Source organism: Scleropages formosus, chromosome 15, assembly GCF_900964775.1.
Source record: "Scleropages formosus chromosome 15, fSclFor1.1, whole genome shotgun sequence".
In the NCBI taxonomy this organism is placed as follows: Eukaryota; Metazoa; Chordata; class Actinopteri; order Osteoglossiformes; family Osteoglossidae; genus Scleropages; species Scleropages formosus.
In genome coordinates, this window is record NC_041820.1 from 9,712,762 (window position 1) to 9,729,880 (window position 17,119).

Consider the following 17,119-nt stretch of genomic DNA (forward strand, 5'->3'; position numbering starts at 1 on the left):
AACCTTGCCAATTTTTAAGAGGTTTTCTCACGTAGCACATTTCTCGTGTCTCGTTTACACTCTAGACTGAGATCTTCGATGATCATTCAGATTTGTGTTTGGGTCGTGTAGGTTTCTTTGCACAAAACAAACATCTTCTTCGATAGAACATGATGATGCCATGTAATGTACCAGAATACATACTTAATATACAAATCACATCGATACTGAAGAACTTTTAGGTAGTTACATATTAGCATGAACGCAGACCGTAAGATAACGTAGGTTATGTGAAGTTGAGCAAATACTAAAGTACGCAGAGCTTTGCGTTGAACTCCGTTTCCCATCATGCTCTTTCACATATGGTACGTACTGGAACGACCGAGAAGGGCATACATTTCCCATAACACACTCTGGTCCTTTACGTCACTATTTTTGTTGAAAAGAAGGAAGTGGAATGTGACAAACTTAGAGGTATGTTTGTTAAAATATTTAATAAGAACCAAGTTTCTCTCAGGGCTGAGTCAGTTTATGTGAGGTAAAATACACCATGTCATAGTTTAATGAGCTGTCTTGCGCTCGCTCTGCTCGAACTTAGTACTTAGCAGACCGAGACAGTTGGCAGACTGAGTCAGGCAAGCCAAGTTGTGTGAGAGATCATCAGATGGCGGATGTCCTCGTCCCGTGTTGTGGATCCGTTTCCTCGTGTTCCCTGCATTGTTAGTGGGCGCGCACCTTCGCAGAGATGGAGGAGAGGAAGCTGAAGCGAAAGAGCCCCAGGCCGTCCACCACCCAGGCCACTGCCCCGGTAGCCGCCCGCAAAAACGCGGCGACCGGCCGGACTCTCGCCTTCAACGGCATGGGGAGCCAGAACAGCCAGAAGGTGAAGGCTCGAAGGTGGGTTTCTCAGCCCTCTGGAAGGTTTCCTTAGGCTGGCTGGGCCTAAGGCTTAGCTCACACCCGTAAGATTCTTTTTCCACACCTCCCATTACATTAGCTTCTCTCATTATTAATACTGTAACTTGTAACGACCCCGCCTTACTCTGTTTTAGGAGGGAAACTCCTAAATGTAAATAGTTGCATTATGGGGAATAATGTGAAATGTGGGTGTGCAACCGCTGGGGGCACTTAAGGGGAAAATAATGGGGTGACTGTGCCTACCAGTTGGAGAGAGAGCCTCGGGGTGCCAAGCAGGGTGGGAAGATTGACTGTAGGCGCAGGTCCTGAAGGAAACAGGGTTCTCTGACCAGGAGCGTTATTTCCCTGGTGCTAGCGTTCAAATAAACCATTTGTGATAAAGGCTTCCTTTGCATCCTTCTTTGCCCAATCCAAACCCACACATGATTGTTATATTATCATCTTATCTGTTGTCACACCTTCCTTTGTTCAAGGGGATAGTGTGTTGTTGACTAGTAAACTTTATACTGATTACCTATTTTGCCAGCAGTGTGTTCTGTAGTACTTAGGTAAGTGCTGTGGTCAAGGTCACTACAGCAGGAGAGGGATTTGAACCCAGAACCTTAAGGATGGATGGACTTTAAGATTGTAAGAGGTCTGTTTGCAGGTTCAATTCCCAACTGCAGCTGTAGTACCCTTGAACAAGGTACTTACCCTGAATTGCTCCAGTAAAATTGTCCTGCTTTATAAATGGGTAAATAATTGTAAGTAACTTAACGCTGTATGTCGCTTTGGGGGAAACCGTGAGCTAAATGAATAAACGTAAATGTCAGAGAACAGCTCTAACCGTACGCACATGAGTTTTTGAGCCTTTCTTTTCGAAACTGTCAGACGTGTTAAATTCACATAAATTTTCAGTGGTCAGGTCTTCACAACAGATTGGGAAACCATGGTCCCTATGGTTTATTTCTGAGGTTTTTTTTTTTTTTTTTTTTTTTTTTTTAAATTTTCTTTTACGTATCAAGGCTTATTTTGCCTTGGAAAGCTACCGTGACCCTACTTTAGGTAAGTGCTTATCGATGATGGAAGTATGGAACTAGAACGTTTTAGGTTTGTTTGAGGTCATGTAACATTGGATAGAAGTAGGGTTTATGTTTGTACTGTTTACTTTGTTCTTCATCCTCAGAGGCATGCGGGACAAGCCCAAACCACAAGGCCCGACAACAAAAAGCACCCAGCCCACCCCCATCCAACATTCGTTCCTCACTGATGTTTCTGATGTGCAGGAGATGGAGAAGGGTCTCCTGAGCCTCCTCAATGACTTTCACTCGGGCAAGCTGCAGGCCTTTGGTGAGCCGTGCAGTAACGACATGTCTGCAACCTTGTGATCCACTGGCCCCCCAAGACACATGCACAAAGTGTTTCTTGCCTGGAAAATTCTTTTTTTTTTTTAAAAAAAGTGTCAGAAGTTCATGTGCCTTTATCCTTCAAAAAAAATCTTCACTTTAGAAGGAGAAATCTAAATCTTTATTTTTGACTCACAAAAGCATACCTGGTGATTTTCTACTTGGAATCCTTTGTTTCTGAATGCAGGTAATGAGTGTTCAATTGACCAGATGGAACATGTGCGGGAAATGCAGGAAAAGCTGGCTCGACTGCACTTCGACCTCTATGGAGAGGTGGATGAGATGCCAGAGGACAAAAAGAAGCTTGCCAGCGATAAGAACATGGACAAACTTTTGATGAACGTAAGGGTCTTTAATGTACCACTTCTTCAGTATGAATCTTGGGTCTTTTTCATACTACTATTAACTTATCTTCTCAAGTGTAACGTGTTTTTTTTTCCTGATCACATATGAGAAGCTGTTATACTGTTCACACCAGTAATCTAAATCAAAGTGAGAGTTGGTTAACATGACTTTTTTTTTTCTTTCCCAGCTGGAAGAACTGAGTTCATCAATGTATCCTTTCATTATTCTGAGGTCATAAAATACATTCCTTTTCCCTATGGTAACCCATAATCAAAGAGAGGTCTTTTCCCAACATTCACTTTCTGCTTTTCAGAGTCAAATGCTGAAAAAGATATTTTATGAAATTAAATTTTGTTTTATTCATAGACAGGAAAATATTTCAGGGCAGAAATTATGCATCTTTGGGTACAAATCAGTAACATAATAAAGTAATTTTCATCTTTTTTTATTTTAGTTGTTCAAGACCTTTCTTTTTAACCTGAAATAGGTCAAATTGTTGTATTGTGTCCATCTACGAAGTTGCTACCATTTCCCGTTGATCCCTTAACTTGCATTTTTTCTCAGTCAAAAGCTGAATCTTGCCGACAGCCAGGATGTACCTAGAACCTCCACGATCTTTATGGATGGAGAAAAGGGTCCTCTGGGACAATAAGTTTTGCATATCTACTGTGCATATTAGACACCATGGTGTTTTAAGTTCCACAGTGCAAAGACTAGAATGGTTTTACTGATTTAAAGCCACTGTTAAATGTATGCAAGTGCCAGGCGGCCATATTGAACAGGGCTGAATTGACGTAAATGCAGATCTGTTCACAAATCCTTGTTTGGGAGCTCAGCCAGCGTAGGCTGTCAGTTTGAGTCCAGTAATTAAAACTGCCGACTGACTTTGGAGTTCCACAGCAGACGGACATAATTACCATCATTCTGTTGTGAGCTGGGAGTGGGGAGGGTAACGCTCTCATTTGGTTGCTGCATAAATCCTTCCATCACACCTATGGCGGGCCTGTGAGTTGCCACTTTCTAGCAGTCAGCAGCAAGAGATGTGGCGCTCCAGTGGGCACCAGCTTCCCTCTATGGGTCCAAGACAACCAGCTGGGCTGCCGAGGAGGAACCTCGACAGGCCTCAGGAGCAAATTCCAATGTCCAGCAAACAAACAGGGACAACAAAATTTGAAGGGCAGGCGTGGTTTCTGGTGGAACAGTTATCAATAACTCTGTATTTATATTTTAAAAGTGCTCATGTGTAAAATGTCACACTATTCTTGTGTGCATTTGCATTCAGGATTAGGAGATTTTTACACATTTAATTGATTTTTTTTTTTTTTTTTTTTTTTTTTTTTTGGGGGACCATCTAATAATTCCATATCTATAGCCATTCCTGCCCTTGGGTATCCCCAAACAGGGTTCTGCATTCAGCACCTAAAGATGTGAATAAACTGGATTGTTTTTAAATTGCTTATTGCACTTTCACAGAGCAGCCAGCTGTTAAACCATTAAATAAATATGAAATGGCTTTTTTGATGTATGTGGTAAATATAGGGCTTCCAGACAACAAGGATTGACTACTATTGCTGTGTGAAAGTGTAGAATAAATGTATTTATAGACCATCAGCCTTACTTTCAGAATTATTAGTGCAATTCTGTGCTGCAAAAATACTATACAACACTTGGAAGCTGCTTTATTTCTTTTATTTAAATAATCCTGTGCATTACATACCTATTTACTGTATCTTGTTAATAAATGTGAATTATTTAATGAAAATAACTATTTGCTGTAGTTGTGCTTTCTTAGCATGGATGGCATATTCTGGGTCAGTGATTTCTCCTCACTCTTCACTCTCCATGTTTGATTTATTCATCCTCTTCCATCATCAGCACACCTAGTTCAACTGTAAATGGTTTGATATTGAATTGAATCAAGTGGTCTTAAAGTTGAATGGAATGTAGCAGGGAGTGACCAGGGGAGGATTGAGAGCACTTGTTGGTCCGGCTAAGTGAAAATAGGTGAACCATCAATAATGACCTTTAGATCAATCTGTGACGTATTGCTGTTTAGCTTTATTGAAGCACTAAAAGTGAACGCTCTTAAGAGGTGCAATGGCCCAGGAAACGGATGGAGTAGCAGAGCGGACTGTGTCTTTGTAATCTGAAGGTTCCAAGATCCGGGGTTCAGATCCCATTCCCGCTATGGCATCTTTACCAAGGTATTGCATTTACCCTGAACAGTAAACAGTAAAAAATGACCCAGCTCCATTAATTGGTACTTTGCTGATTAGCTGACACTGTAATCCACCTCTATAGAGTAAGTTACATAAAGGTTAATATCAAGGTTCCGCAGGAAATCATGCTTACAAAGTTCTTTGGAGCAAAGCGACTGGATAAAACAGACGTTGCGCATTGCTGAGGTATTCGTCCACATTTAAACCCACCTTCACGTGTCTCTGTAGCGCCTCCCTGAGCGCAGATGTAGGGCGTGCATTTGTTGTGCGGTTTCCATAGAAACGAGGCTTCCCCCCCAGTCGGGTCCTTTAGGAGCTCACGATCCCAGAGGGCCCATCGAGTTCATCGTGAAGGAATCTTGCGCGGTATGATGATCATATTTCCTTTACGTTTATTGCTCACAGGACAAGCTACGAGGTTCTTTGTGGGATCTTTGTGTTCATCGATTCGACCACGATTTTTTAAGCCATCAGACCATTTCTGGTCTTTAGTTCTGATTAAATATTTGTTTACAGTTTAAATCCAATCATTTATTAAACTTGTCATGAGCGCTTCTCTGGACAGCACAAGGGAAAGTTGCACGCTGAGCACCATTAAAGGATCCCATCAATTACAGTAGCCTGCTTATTTTGTGCAGCTTTATTATATTTTATTTATATTCAGTTTTATTTTATTACACTGTCCAGGTGTCCCACTGGTGAGGAGGAGGAGGAGGAGGACGACAGCAGCAGTGATGGAGACGGATATGCTCGGACACACTGGACTCAGACCCCACGGTCCACACAGCGTCCACAGTGTGAAGAGGTGGCGGATGAACAGCAGAGATGTCCAACCTGCTCTGGTCACATCAGAGACCCGCTTCAGCGCCTGGACTCCAGTGTCCCACAGGCCATCAAACCACCAGGTTACATGTGTCTCGCTATTTCTAATGTTAGTTTTGTACATTCTAGGACAGGTTCCGGACCACTGTGACCCCTGCTTGCCAAGTGGTTGTTATTGATGGATGGATGGATGGATGGAAAAATATATAAATATGTATATGTATGATTATAAAAATATATTTTTATCTGTACTGACTTTTTCCTCCCAATTTATATGTGTGTGTGTGCAAAAAAAAAACTGAAAACTACATAATTACCTGCACTGATTACTCGTAAAATTTGGCCTGATGTTCATCCAAGTTGTAATAATAAACAGTGCAATGAAATTTTATGCGTAAATGACAGATTTACTACAACCAACAGTTAAAATAACAGCAGAATGCTCAAGTTTAACTTGACTGCCATGAAGCTGATATTTTCCTACTGCAATTTTTCTAGCTTTTCCAGGAGAGAACAACGCTCGTTTTACACTGGTTTGATTTGTGGACTGACCGTCAAAGAAAACAGTTTATTCATAGCATCCTGACCAGATGTTCCAGATCTCAGCTGAAGTAGGTTATTAATAATAATAATAATAATAATAATAATAATAATAATTGTTGTTATTATTATGTAGACTATATTTTAATTATTACTGTGTATTACAAAATTTTGTCAGTTAACAATTAATGACTATTGCTGACAACCCAAGCTGTCTATAACCCCACACCCACCTGCTCACGCACACCTCGTACTCGGTCTTCTGATGGTACCAGGTTCACCAGAGACCGGTTCTTGTCGGCCGTTCCCGCCACCCACGCGGACTTCACTACTGTGCTGCCACGCTTCCTGTCCCTCTACGTCCTGTCCTTCCTAAACCCGCTGGACCTCTGCAGCGCCGCCCAGGTCTGCTGGCACTGGAAGTTCCTGGCGGAGCAGGTCAGTGGTCAGCAGACTCCGGGCCAGAAACCAACGGCAAATCCGGCCCGCAAATGTGCGTGCGTGGTCTGGAAATCGCTGCACTTTTTAATGGCTAATTATAATCCACTTCAGTGCATGCAGTCAGACGAGACAGGGCAGGACAGGACAGGTACTTTATTACTCGATACAGGTAAATTCACCTGCACTGCAGCTTAACACAACACATAAACAAGAAGAGGCACAAAAATCGTGGTACCGCACTTATACCCAAACAGAGCAGACAATTACAGGTTACTGGTGCACTGGACAAAGCGCAACAAGCGTGACGTCACAAAGCACATACATTTATATTTATTCACCTAGCAGATCACTGGCGATCACTTCATGGAGGGGATGTGAGCCGATGTCCATAACGGATCCTAACTTCCTCCTCCGCCGCTGCCTCCGCTGAATCGGGGGTCAAACCCGTGAGGGAACACACTTTTTTCACAGGCTTGTTGACTGGGGATCCAAATCAAACGACCCAGGAAAGGACCTTAGCTGTCCTTAAACAGTTGATTTATTAATTAGAATCGCTAATTGCACACAAAGTTTGTCGTTTGTACTTTTCGTGCATTTTCTTATTTGGCCTGAGTTCTTTTCATATTATGATGATGATGATAATAATAAATCACACATACTGTCTGAAACCGCTTGTCCCAAGCGGGTTTATGGTGAGCCGGAGCCTAACCTGGAAACACAGAGCGTAAAGTCAAAGGGGGAGGGGACACACCCCGAACGGGACGCCAGTCCGTCGCAAGGCACCCCAAGAGGGAATCGAACCCCAACAACAACAACAACAACAATACTAACAATAAACCTGCTTAGAGTTTTTTAGCCATTTATTTGGCAAATTTTCGCAGGAGTAACTCAGGGTAAGTACTTTTCTCAGTGGGACAATGACAATGAGTTGGGATCCGAACCTGGGTCCTCTGAGCGGAAGGTAGCAGCTGTAACCAGTATGTTTGTGATCAGTTGTTTCTAAACAACTGTATGCTTGTCTCGGTACTGTGTGTGTGGTACCATTCTCCTAACTGCCGTACCTCGATGTGCACGACAACCGTTATGCTGCGCCGGGGTCACGGCAGGAGTACATGGCGCCCGCAAGAAGTAAGATGGTCACATGATCGTGGTCCGCTCTGTCAATGCAGGACTGTCTCTGGCTGCCCAAGTGTGTGAGACGGGGGTGGTTTCTCCCCTATACCCCTGGCGAGCGCGAGTACGGTTCCTGGAAGTGCCACTATGTGGCGTGTGCACGCAGCCTGGACTACCTGACTCCGCGGGAGGCGGCCGAGGTGTACGGCACGCTCAACGAGCTCCTGGGAGACGCAGAGGAGCTGGAGGAGCGGAGGAGGGAGAGGCACATCAGGCAGCTCATCCGGGAGAAGGTGGCCGAGCATAAGAGTGAGCAGCTTGATGCAAAGGGACCATTTCACTAGAACTAAAACAGGTCACAGCGCCTGGGCCGTAGGTTCAGAGTTGGGTTTTCGAATCCCAGTCTGCATGGAGTTTGCGTGTTTGCCTTGTGTTCAAATAGGGTTCCTTAGAGTGCTCTGGTTTCCTCCCACACTCCAAAGACAGTGTGTCAGGTCAGTTGGTGACTTTAAAGTATCTTCTGTGTGTGTGTGTGTGTGTGTGTGTGTGTGTGTGTGTGTGATTGCTCTCTATTGGGCCGGCATCCCAAACCTCACACTGTGTTTCTGGGTTATACTCTGGACAGGACAGTGACCCTCCATTGGTTGAGTGGTTAGATAATAAATAAAACAAGTCTTTTTAATATAGAACTACTGCAAATCTTGCAAAAATACCTATATAAAGTTATTATTATTATTATTATTATTATTATTATTATTATTCCACAGGAGCCATTCTAATGTCCAGACGGGCATGGCGGAGTAACAGCCGGACCGCAGAAGTGCTCAGCAGCAAGGAGCAGTGGGAAAAGCTGCAGACCAGCGAGGGCCAGCAGGGTCTGACGGCTGCTCTGGTGCTCTTAGGGGTAAGTACCGGGCGGAGCGTCCCTATGGTATACGATGTAAATTACAGTATGTGGAAGGAGTGTACCGTCCACACTGTGATGTCATACAAGGTTGCAGCTACAGGAGGCGAATCGCTCGTGATCACACTAACACCTGTGCTAGTTGTGTCTATATGGGTGGTGCTGCTGGTCACGAAGGTGGCGAAGGTGAGGCTTATGTGTGTTTTTGGGACCGTGTCTGTGTGTGTACGTCGTTCAGGAAAGGAGTCGCTCGCCATCCTCCCTCTCGCAGCTGCTGGACCGTGAAAGCCGGCTCTTCTCGACCCAGGAATCCGTCCTGATGAAAACCCGTATGGTCGACTCCCTGCGGTCGCTACCTGAGGGGTGAGCGGGTTCGACCTACACCTATGGGAGTGGAATACTTTGAAGCTACTTAATTTATTCGAAACCTGCACTCATTGTCCAATAGGGTTAGTTTATTAAGTCTGTGAAAAAGGACACGATCTGATGATGTACTGCTTATGCCAGGAAGGGTGTGTGGGAAAGATCCTGCAAGTCACCCAGCCTCAGGTCACACCCCCAGACGCCCAGCCTGTCCCCGAGCGCTCCTCCCCCCCGTCTCCTCCTGATCTCCTCTAGGATACCTGCATATGAGGTGAGCTGACGGTGGCAGGTGTGTCCACTCTGATGGTGCCAGACTGAGGAACACACACACACACACACACACACACACACACACACAGAGGCAAATTGAAACGTGATGGTGGTGTTTCAAAAAGAGATGCTTTATAATTGACGGGGCTCCAGACGAGATGCCTCCCCAGGTTCTGCTCTGTGTCCACAGATGGTGCTGTCCGCTGCGCGGGGGGTGGTGGTGCCGTTGCTCTATGACCACAGCGGGACCACACTGGAGGCTTTGCTGTCCCGGGTGGAGAGGTCCCTGCGGGGCAGGGGTGCTCAAAGCGTGGCCGTCCTGGCCGAAGGGGACGAGGGGCAAATTAACCTGCTGCAAGGTGGCCACAGTGTCCTCTACTGCAGTTATTTTCATTGTTATTTAGTCATTTATTTATTTTCCTTTAATCAATTCTTCTCATTTAATTTCCAATCACCCAAAAGGAGAGCAGCGATCATGGTTTGCCTGGGATAGATGACTGTGCAAAGGCTTTTCCCTCCCACAGGCTGCCCGGTGACACGGGACACCGTCCTCAAGCCAGACGTCAGGGAATTCTGGGAGAAACTGGGGGGGTTGGTGGTGCCACCAGCCGAAGGAGGGAGTCTCTTCATCTTTGCTCCTCTAGCAGCTTCAGGTCAGTTAAAATCAGCCGAAACCCACCAGTTTGCACGTTTCACTGCACCCAGTGCGTCTCTTTCAATGCTGTTTTGCCTGTTTCACTTCCTGGACCAATCGAGAGGTTATTCCCCATTTCTTAAAAAAAAAATTAAAAATTAATTGCATTGACATGCCTGTACAGTAATCCTTCTCATCGTCTTCCTTGTGCGGGGGACCGCTGGTAGTGTAGTGGTTAACGCTGCTGCCTTTACACCCAAAGGTCGTAGGTTTGATCCCCATCTCTGACCGCAGTACCCTTGAGCAAAGTACTTACCCTAAATTGCTCCAGTAAAATTACCCAGCTGTATAGAAGAGTAAATAATAGTAAAGTTTGGAGAAAAGTATCAGCTGAATGAATAAATGTGTGTGAAGGTCAACTTTTTCTCTAGAATTTAATACATTTCTTCTAAATGTCTAAAACAAATTAGGTTTGTCATAACAGAGAAGGTTTGATTTCTTTAATATTTCCTTTGTGAAATATCCTTTAAATAAATTTTTAAAAAATTGCAAAAAAATTTTAATTAAATTCATTTCCTTTGTGGTTTCATTCAGCCCTTGCTCTCACTGGAGCACATGAGATGATTCCATCATCATGCATCATTTTCCATTTGAGAAACAGACCCCACTTGCCGTCCAATGGTGGAAGAAACACGTCTTGCAAATTATCGCTGCAGTTGTTGAGCCATCTGTTCTGCCTCCATGAATCATGACCGCTGTCACATCCTGACCGCCTCTTCCTGCTCCCCTCAGGGACCGGGACGGAGCTCATGGCAAAGCTCTCATCCCTGACGGGCTTGAACATCAGCGCACCCGTCGGGCTTGCAACCGGATCATACCAGAGCAGTGAGCACATGGGCGGTCGTGTCCGAGTCCTGCGGTATCGCAGAAGTTTCATAAGCCAACAAGAAGTCACTGTTTTCTGAGCTGCCGTTCATCTCAAACGCTCACGGGAAATCCTGGCTCGGGTTACACATCAATAGAGCTCTTTCCGGCACGTTTTTGTTTTACATCTCGTTAAGGCTAATTGCCAAGTGTAATGACTAGCAACAACACGGTTACTGACCCAGCGGGGAAATCCATCTATTCATTTTCATTTATTTATTCACTGACCTGATGCTTTCCTCCGAAGTGACTTACAACGATTTACCCGTTTATGCAGCTTGGTCATTTATATTGAAACAATTCAGGGTCAGGACCTTGCTCAAGGGTTCTACAGCAGAAGGAGGGATTTGAACCTGGGTCCTTCGGGTGCTGGGTGCCAGCTCTATCCACTACGCCACCTGCTGCCCGATCATGTCTGCAATGCAATCTTAAACAAAACACAACAGACCTTATGGGAACCACACATCCACGATCAAAGCTGCTTCTCCAATCCAGGGTCGCGGTGGTCCAGAGTCTATCTTGGAAACATAAGTCATAAGGAACGGTATATTATGTGTTGATGGCTACTGGTATACAGTATATTCTATTATTTGAGCATTCGGCTTCACATGCAGGTGAATCCTATCTTCACGTTTTCTTTCCACGGAGCAAATTTGATCTAGATCATGAGATTGTTTGGACGGACACTTTGTTGAGTCTACTGACCTATGTTGTCCTGGGTTCCCCCAGTCCTTGGCGAATGGGAGGGAGGGTCCGCGTTCCCGCCATGGCTGTACTTCAGCGAGGCTCCGCTGTTGAGCTGGGCGAAGCAGGCGCGGTGGCTGGAGGAGGCCCTGGGGGCCCTCAGGGAGAACCTGGGGTCCCAGCTCAAGCAGCTGAGCCAGGAGATGCGGGGACGTGCACTGGGTGAGTCCCCCGGGGGTCTGCGGCAGGGTCCGCCAGCAAATCATTTAAGACACATCCACAAGTGCGTAAAGTGTCCCACTATGTGTCCAACCTAAGGACACAAAATCCATTTTGGAGCAAAGTCCAGACTGAACCATTTCCTTTAATGCAGCCAGTGGCACAACCTGTTGGGTAGCGAAGGAACCGGAACATACAAGCAGTCGTGTTCACTGGGGTGACACACATTATTGCGGTGGACGTTTTGGGATTTTCTCAGCATTGGCGGGGACATGTCACCTCGTCCTCTCCTGTTTCGCCTACAAACCTATTTGTTCTCTGTGATCTCAAGGCCTTGTTTCCACAGGCCAGTTTCTGGGGGACGCAGTTGTCCCATCTGAGTTCCACGTCACTTCCGAGGTGACAGAAGCTGTAGCCGAGGGCCTGGAGACCCTGTCCGGAGAGAGATGCGTAAGAGCATGGTGCAGTACTACATGTTCCTCCACATCCATTCTCTTTTAAATATTGACCAAGTGTACTTATTCTTTGTAATTTCACTTTATCATCCTTGACTCTGTATTGTATCATTAGGGTTATTATTATGATTATTAATTCATTCTTATTTACCTGTTTTTGTGGTATTCGTTTAGGTCTTTTATTGTTTTACCCCACTACATTTACATTACTTCTATGCCTTTTCTGTTTTTTTTTTTTTGGGTGCATGTAATATTGCCTGTTGTAGAAAGTTCTAGAAAGCAAGATGTTCCATTACTGGAAAATTCCACTGGGACTGGATGCCGGAGACCTTGGATCGTCTTTGTTTCCGGCGCTAGTAGATAAGCGAGTGCGTGAACGGGCAGTGAAGAAGCGTTCAGGCGTGTACATGTGTGACAGAGGACACCTGGCGAGATTTTGCAGATCTGCAACAAAGTGGTTTTAAGCTTTATTGTGCCTTATTAGTGATGCTCCAGAGAACCACAAAGTGTCTGAAAAAGCTGTGTCCTCAGGGCCTTTCGTTCCTTTGGGTGCATTTCCAGGAGGAACCGCTTCAGTTCCTGGCAGCGTTCCTGCAGAGGAGGTGCGAGGAGGGCAGTGCGGAGAAGACCGACAAGGGGTTCCTCACGCAAAGCGGCAGAACCACTCCTGTCAGTGTGCGTGCGACTGCAGGCTCTCACAGAGGAAGGTCAGATTTCAGTGTGTTTGCTCATCCTGCCCCTACGTGATGGTCCATTTTACGGTCCTGCTTGCAGGACTCGCACGGCAGCCCCGATGGACGGACCGCCGCGTTCAGGGAGCTCGTCCGCAGCGAGGGGGTTTACGTGCGGCAGCTGCGAGCGGTTGCCCGGGTGTACCACGTCCCCCTCAGGGCTGCTCTTGACTCCAACCGTGCCATCCTCAGTTCCGCCAATGTCCTCATGGTCTTCTCATCTCTTTTGGAAATCCTGGAGGTCAACAAGTAGGTGCATCGCCACGGCAACGGCGTGTGGCTCTTCACGTTGACCCAACTATTGGGATGGGCCACAAAATGTAAATACCAGCGGGGTGACATTTCTTGGGGTTTGGGCTGTATGCGCTGACTGGTCCCGTACGTTCCAATTCCGAACACCACGTATGAGCTCCGTTTCTCAGCCTGGCCGTCCCATCCTGTCCCGTAGGGTCTTCTTGGAGGAGCTGACCGAGAAGATGGCGGAATGGGATCCGCTCCAAAGCGTGGGCGACGTCTGCCTCAAGCTCTGCTCCAGACTAAGGGCCTACACCAACTTCCTCAAGAACTACCCCACCATCCTGCGGACCATCGACAGGGTGCGGCACGGCGGCTTGTTCTTCCCTCAAGAACCACGAGGAAGAAACCGAACGAAAAAATCATAAAACTCAATCGTCACTTAACCAGGACTTCTCGAAATATTAAAAATAAATCATAACAAGAATAAAAACTTAAGTACCACCATTCCGAAACATAAAACACACTTTTGTTCCAACACAAGATGCCACAGGTGCATTGTGGGGAAAAAATGGTGATGTAGATATGAGATGTATGATGGATGCCTTTCTTGAGGGAAATTTGGCCGTTCTATCGGTAGCTCTTAAGATTCTTAAGACCATGGTGTTCACGTGCTCAAGACACCCGTGTCTGTTCACACCTCCTTGCCTGCGTGTGCATGTATTTCCAAAATGCTTCCCTCTGCAGTGCCGGGAGAAGATCCCAGCATTCCGGGCCTTTCTGAAGAGACACGACAGAACGCTGGCCACCGGCATGCTGAGGTACGGCCGCTCCGTTACGTCATATTTCGGAGGAGCTCTTCCGAGAACTTGGACGAGACCCTGGGCCCTTCCATTGTGACACCCCTCATTGTTTGAGAAATGGGGAAAAAAATATTTCACTATACAGAATGGCTTTTTTTATTTTTTTTTTTAAAAAAAAAAAAAAAAATCCATAGAATGCATAAGTTTAATTTTACTTACTTTTAGTCTGACTACTTTGTAAATGATACTATTATATAGTGAGGCTCCCTGTGAGGTTGAGGCCTGAGCCGAGCGGCACGTTGAATACCACGAGAGACGTCTGGTCCACGTCCTGGGAGGCAGGGGGTCTCCTGTTGTACCCTTCACCAGGCACAGCACTAGATGCTGCGGTAGTGAAATACCTGCACTCAGAAATGCAAGGTTGGCTGTTGAAGTCTTTAAACTGCACTGTTAAACCATAAATGTTTGTCAATGGGTAACAGAATATGCTTAGGAACAGACATAATTTTGACATGGACTGGTGTCCTGTCCAGGGTGCACCCAACTTCACGCTCTACGCTTCTGGGATAGGCTCTGGACTGCCGCGACTGGATGAGTGGTTACTGACATTGGACTGATGGATGAAACAACACAATTAACTGTATGATGAAAAAACACCCCCATTTAATAGTAATTAGAATAATTTACCAGAGTCACATGTCCACGTGTCCACTGTCTGCACGCAGCCTGCCGGAGCTCCTACTGCTGCCGTCGTCCCGCATCGAGGAGTACGTCCCCCTGCTGCAGGCCCTCCTCCGGCACACTGCCCCGGAGCACCCCGACCGCCCCCAGCTGAGCACAGCGCTGGATACCCTGAGCCACTACAGGGACTTTGTCCGTAAGGTGAACCCCAACATGAGCTCCCTCCCACCAGCCAAAGTCCACTTTGTCCCCTTCGAAGACCCACCCTCTGGGTGTGTTGGCCAAGTTATCCCAGTATACCCCAGCAGGCTGGGTGGCATAGAGGGTAGCGCTGGTGCCTCACAGCTGCTGAGCTGTGGGTTCGAATTGCTTTGTGGAGTTTGCGTGTTCTGCACGTGGGTTCCGTCTCACAGTCCGAAAGTGTGTTTCAGGTGAATTGGTGACTCTAAATTGCTTGTTGTATGTGTTGTTCTACAGAATTTCACCAGGTGTTATCCATCACTGACACTGGTTTGTCGCGGTGTTGGCGTAGCTGTCAAAGGCAACTCTGAAGTTCACGTTGGCGTTAATCGCTCAGCCGTAAGAGCCAGCTGCTTGGTGGAACATAACCCAGTAACCACCTCATCTCTTCCCTCTCGGTCCCCGTCCAGGTAAAGCAGGGTGCGGACGGTGAAGCGAAGATATTGGAAACTCAGAGGCTGATCCAGGGCTGCCCTGTGAGTGACCCACCCGCCTGGTCCTTCCGTCACTCATGTTGTCCTGGGTTTGAGCAGCAGCTGTTTGTTTGTTGACTGACCTCTTGCATCCCAGAGCCTTCGGGAGGGAAACAGGCACCTGATTGCGGTCCAGGAGGTGGCACTACTGAGCTGCCCGGACGTCCAGATCGCCGTTTCTCTCAGGTGAAAACACCCACGGGACCGACCACATGAGAGCCGAGAGCCGGCCGACATTTCTGAGCACGACGCACTTTAGGGAATTAACTGGTCTCCTTTTCAAAAGAAGCCAAGAGTCGATTTTGCACATAAAGCATCGTCTTATGTTCTGTTCATGAAGGAACAGTAAACTGGGTACCGTGCTGAAATCAGGGATTTCGGTACATAATCGTACTGTCTGGAGGAAGCTAATGAAAGTATGCCGAATCGGCAAAATGTCACTGACCTGGGAGATAAGAGCTTCACGTTTATTTCTTTAACAGTAGCTTTTTTCTTCCATCAAGCAACTTACAGTAATTTACGTTTATACAGCTGGATAATTTTTAGTGGCACAATCCCGAGGAAGTACCCCACTCAACGGTATTAAAGCAGGAAAAGGGATTCAAACCTGTGACCTGCGAGTCCAAAAGCAGCAGCTTTTACCACTACGCCACCTGCTGCCTCCAAGTATATTTGCAGTTCATGTAATTCAATTGATCTGCCGTAATCTATGACGAAATGACATTCCGAATCCCCCAGGGTCTACGAGCACATGGGGGACATGGGCCTCTTCCTGTTCAACGACGTGCTGGTTCTCACACAGAGGAGCGTCTCTCACCTGCCCTTCAGCTACGCCCAGCGGACGTCACACACCTTCCTGGCCTCTGTGTTCCTGCGTGGCCTCGCCGTGCATGACATCACTGACACCAAGTGTAGGTGTGACCCCCACGGGGGCCTCGATCGCACAGCTGGGTTAATACAGCAACACCAAATAGCACACTTCAAGTGACAGCAGAAGTTTACCACAGTTACCATGCTATGTTGTGGTCCCTATGCTGTAAACTGCACTGATAATCCTGTAGGCAGAATGTAGAGTAGTGGTTTGAGCAGTTACCTAGCAACCAAAGAACCTGGATTTGAGCCCTGACTTTTGCTGCAGTACCCTTAATCGAGATACTTGCAGGGTACTTACCTTGAATTACTCCATTAAAAATTGCCCAGATGTGTAACGTAATTCATTGTAAGCAGTTTAATGTGCAAACATTACAAAATGTATAAATCCTACACCAAACACTTAGAGGGCAGCTGGTGGTGTAGTGGCTAGAACTGCTACCTTTAGACCCAAAGGCCACAGGTTTGAATCCCACCTCCAGCTGTAGTATCCTTGAGAGAGGTAATTACTCAGCTGTATAAATGTACATCATTGTACACTTTGAACCAGGGGGCACTAGAGCTGATGGAAGATTGAAGGCAGTTCTTTCCAGTGACTCTACTCAACATGGGGGAGGGGGGCGCAGGACACTTGGGATTTTTAAGATCATCAAGATGTGTTTTCTTCTGCTGCAGTACGGTACAGTAACACTCCCTTTATTTACACCCCAGATGTGAAGAATGCTTTTGTGTTGGAGGGCCCAAGGCAGAGGTGGACCTGTGCCACGGATGAAGAGGGGGACAAGGTCACATGGCTGTCTGCCTTGCACAGGGCCATCAGTGCCACTGTCAGGGAGAGTTAGTGGCATTTTAGGTAACAGGAACCATCGAGC

General features: G+C 46.4%; 1 protein-coding gene across 1 annotated transcript; it reads left to right on the plus strand.

Annotated features, from left to right (window-relative positions):
- The first annotated feature begins 403 nt into the window (after window positions 1-403).
- ect2l (epithelial cell transforming 2 like) lies at window positions 404-17,119 on the plus strand. The gene is given in 27 exon segments (XM_029258264.1): window positions 404-453; window positions 704-876; window positions 2,063-2,226; window positions 2,443-2,624; window positions 2,815-2,858; window positions 5,587-5,623; window positions 5,626-5,751; window positions 6,167-6,279; window positions 6,484-6,646; window positions 7,819-8,071; window positions 8,530-8,666; window positions 8,905-9,029; window positions 9,192-9,300; window positions 9,490-9,658; window positions 9,824-9,952; window positions 10,726-10,818; window positions 11,587-11,763; window positions 12,107-12,210; window positions 12,777-12,884; window positions 12,990-13,195; window positions 13,395-13,542; window positions 13,928-14,001; window positions 14,709-14,865; window positions 15,315-15,380; window positions 15,475-15,563; window positions 16,116-16,288; window positions 16,959-17,119. Coding segments are annotated over 26 exon segments (3,429 nt in total). The 5' UTR covers window positions 404-453; window positions 704-724; the 3' UTR covers window positions 17,090-17,119.